Source organism: Penaeus japonicus, unplaced genomic scaffold, assembly GCF_977035675.1.
Source record: "Penaeus japonicus unplaced genomic scaffold, GWHDUDI00000001_assembly GWHDUDI00000029, whole genome shotgun sequence".
In the NCBI taxonomy this organism is placed as follows: domain Eukaryota; kingdom Metazoa; phylum Arthropoda; class Malacostraca; order Decapoda; family Penaeidae; genus Penaeus; species Penaeus japonicus.
Genome location: NW_028234431.1, coordinates 28920556 through 28923055, shown reverse-complemented (window position 1 = coordinate 28923055; position 2500 = coordinate 28920556). Strand labels below are relative to the sequence as shown.

The 2500-nt window shown below is 34.6% G+C and overlaps 1 protein-coding gene across 1 annotated transcript in view; it reads left to right on the top strand.

Annotated features, from left to right (window-relative positions):
- Positions 1-2500, top strand: part of Had1 (beta Hydroxy acid dehydrogenase 1) — a 43912-nt gene that overhangs the window by 3340 nt on the left and 38072 nt on the right. Inside the window, exons 4-6 of the mRNA XM_043011566.2 lie at positions 375-457; positions 1018-1143; positions 1518-1675. Of these exons, the coding sequence (XP_042867500.2) occupies positions 375-457; positions 1018-1143; positions 1518-1675 (367 nt within the window). The remainder of the gene's footprint in view (positions 1-374; positions 458-1017; positions 1144-1517; positions 1676-2500) is intronic.

Here is a 2500-nt window from a genome sequence, read left to right as displayed (position 1 = left end):
AGGTGAATGAGGTATGTCATCTGAAATGGAAATAAATTATCAAAGATAGAATCATAGATTTGATTATTATGATTGTTACAGATGAAAAAGATTGCATATGAATGTAAGGAAAAATGTAGGAGATCACATACACTGTATATTTATATTCAGGATGTTTTAATGAGCAAAAATGCACTTGACGGATTAGGGATATCTGATGACAGTTAGGTAGGTGATGCTCAATAACAACAGGTTGACAGGTTGGTGATGATAATTGTATGACAATGGACAGTTGCCATTCACCTATTCATCACCAGCCACTCTTGTGTATCTTTGCCTTAATTTTTAAAATGCGGTTATAGGAAGACTAAGTTTCGTATTTTGTCCATTACTAGGTGTGTCCAGCCTCAAAGACTGCGTTGAAGGAGCTAAACACGTTCAAGAATGTGTCTTCGAGGACCTTGACCTAAAGAAAAAGGTTAATGTCTGGTGCTGCTGTATCAAATACAAAATGCAAAATTCATTCATACTTTTTTCAATGAACCCATTGAAAACAAGAGTATAGACTGTCCAATGTTGTTGTTTTGTTTTTTTTTTTTTTTTACATGGACGGTTCCACAAGGGCCTAGTCACCATGGATTTAGTCAGTAGGCCTACCTAACCTCAGCTGATTATCCTTTTCCTTGAATTTTCAGGATTTCCATTATCATTACTAATGTTACTATTACCATCATTATTGTCATTATCATAATAAAGGCAATGATAACAGTGATAATGATATTGATGCAATCTTTTCTTCAAGAACTTTCAAGGAATAGGTTAAGCTGGTAGGCTTACTAATTTGACTTTTTTGTGACCAAGCACTTGTGGAGCAATCTATACATAAAAAGATATTATTAAACAAATCCCTATTGGATAGTGCATGTTCCATCACAAATAGGTTAATACAATAGAAATATTGTTTTAGAGCGCCTGCAATTGATATTCACATTCTTGAGTATTCTTTATGTAAAGAACTTTGAACTTTGATTTCCTCAGGTGTTCCATCAGCTGGATGAACTAGCCGGTCCCAACACGGTGCTCTCCTCCTCTACCTCTTGCATTGTTCCTTCGAAGTTTACCGAGGATTTGGTTCACAGAGAGAACTGCATTGTTTCTCATCCAGTAAGTTGTGAAAATCTACTAATGGAGGGTGTAAAAGATATGAAAAAAAAGAGAAAAAACTTTCCTGTGTTAGGCTAAAACTTAGGAGCGGGGGATGCAGTGGCTGTATTTTATGAAGGACATAGAGATACAAAATTAAAAAAAAGAAGAGGTTACTATGAATGAAATGGAGTGAGTTTGCACTGAGAAATGGAGTGAAAGGAGAAAGAAAGAATATAAAGAATAAGCAAAATGAAATGTGATATAGAGAAGTAGAAAAGAGAGAAAGAAAAAAAATCTAACAACAGATGAGTTTGCTGTATTTTAAAAGACTTCTGAACAAATGATTCTCCCTTTTTCTTAACTAAGACATGATTATTTTTCCTCTCATTCAGGTTAATCCTCCTTACTATGTGCCCATGGTTGAAGTTGTACCTGCTCCTTGGACATCGAAGGATGTGGTTACCCGCACTACTGCCTTGATGAAGGAGATTGGGCAATCACCTGTTACTTTCACAAGGGAGCTGATCGGATTTGGACTTAATCGGATTCAGTGAGTTTTTTTTGTTTTTTTTCTTTTCTTTTTCTTTTTCTTTTCTTTTTTCTTTTGAATAATCATTATGGAAAGATAGCAATGAATTTCTTTTGAGACATTAGCTTAAACATGGAGAGACAAGAGATCTATCTTCAGGATGTTTAATGAAGTAATCATTTCTTTTTTCTTTCTGTCTTTCTTTGTTTTCTTATTTATAATGAATTTGTCCTATTGTATAGGCATGTAAAAAATACTTTAGTTTATTTTCCAAATAGATATTACTTTTTTTTCTGTAACTTTCTACTTTTATAGAGATGATGAGACTTTGCAGAGCGAACTGTCTAGATTTAATTTACTACTCAATATATTCCATAAACCCATGTGATAGTGATTTATAGTTTACTTTTATTCATTATAATTGTGAGACATCATTTGCCTGATTTTCAGTTATTTTTAGTTTATTTATTTATTGTCTTTAAACCCTGCTTAATCTTGTAGCCATATTTATCAACCCTTCTGTGACTTTCATGCTTTTGTTGTAATTACAAGCTTTTTGTTCCTTCAGTTGTGACGACCTTTAATACCAAATGCTAATTAGTATCACTTTGCTAAAATATCATGTATAAACTCATATTTCATACCATAAGTCTAGAAAATGCCCAGCCCAGGCTGAATATTTCAAGATGTGTCACATCTCAGAAGGGTTAACCCAATCCCGATGGGCCCGGTGAGAAGTGAAAAACCCCTACGCCGGGCCTATGCAATATTGCATGGGAACGTCACACTGATGTGTCACCCTGTCATCAGGCACTTTGCTGTGTTACACGGGTGTGACACACTGTC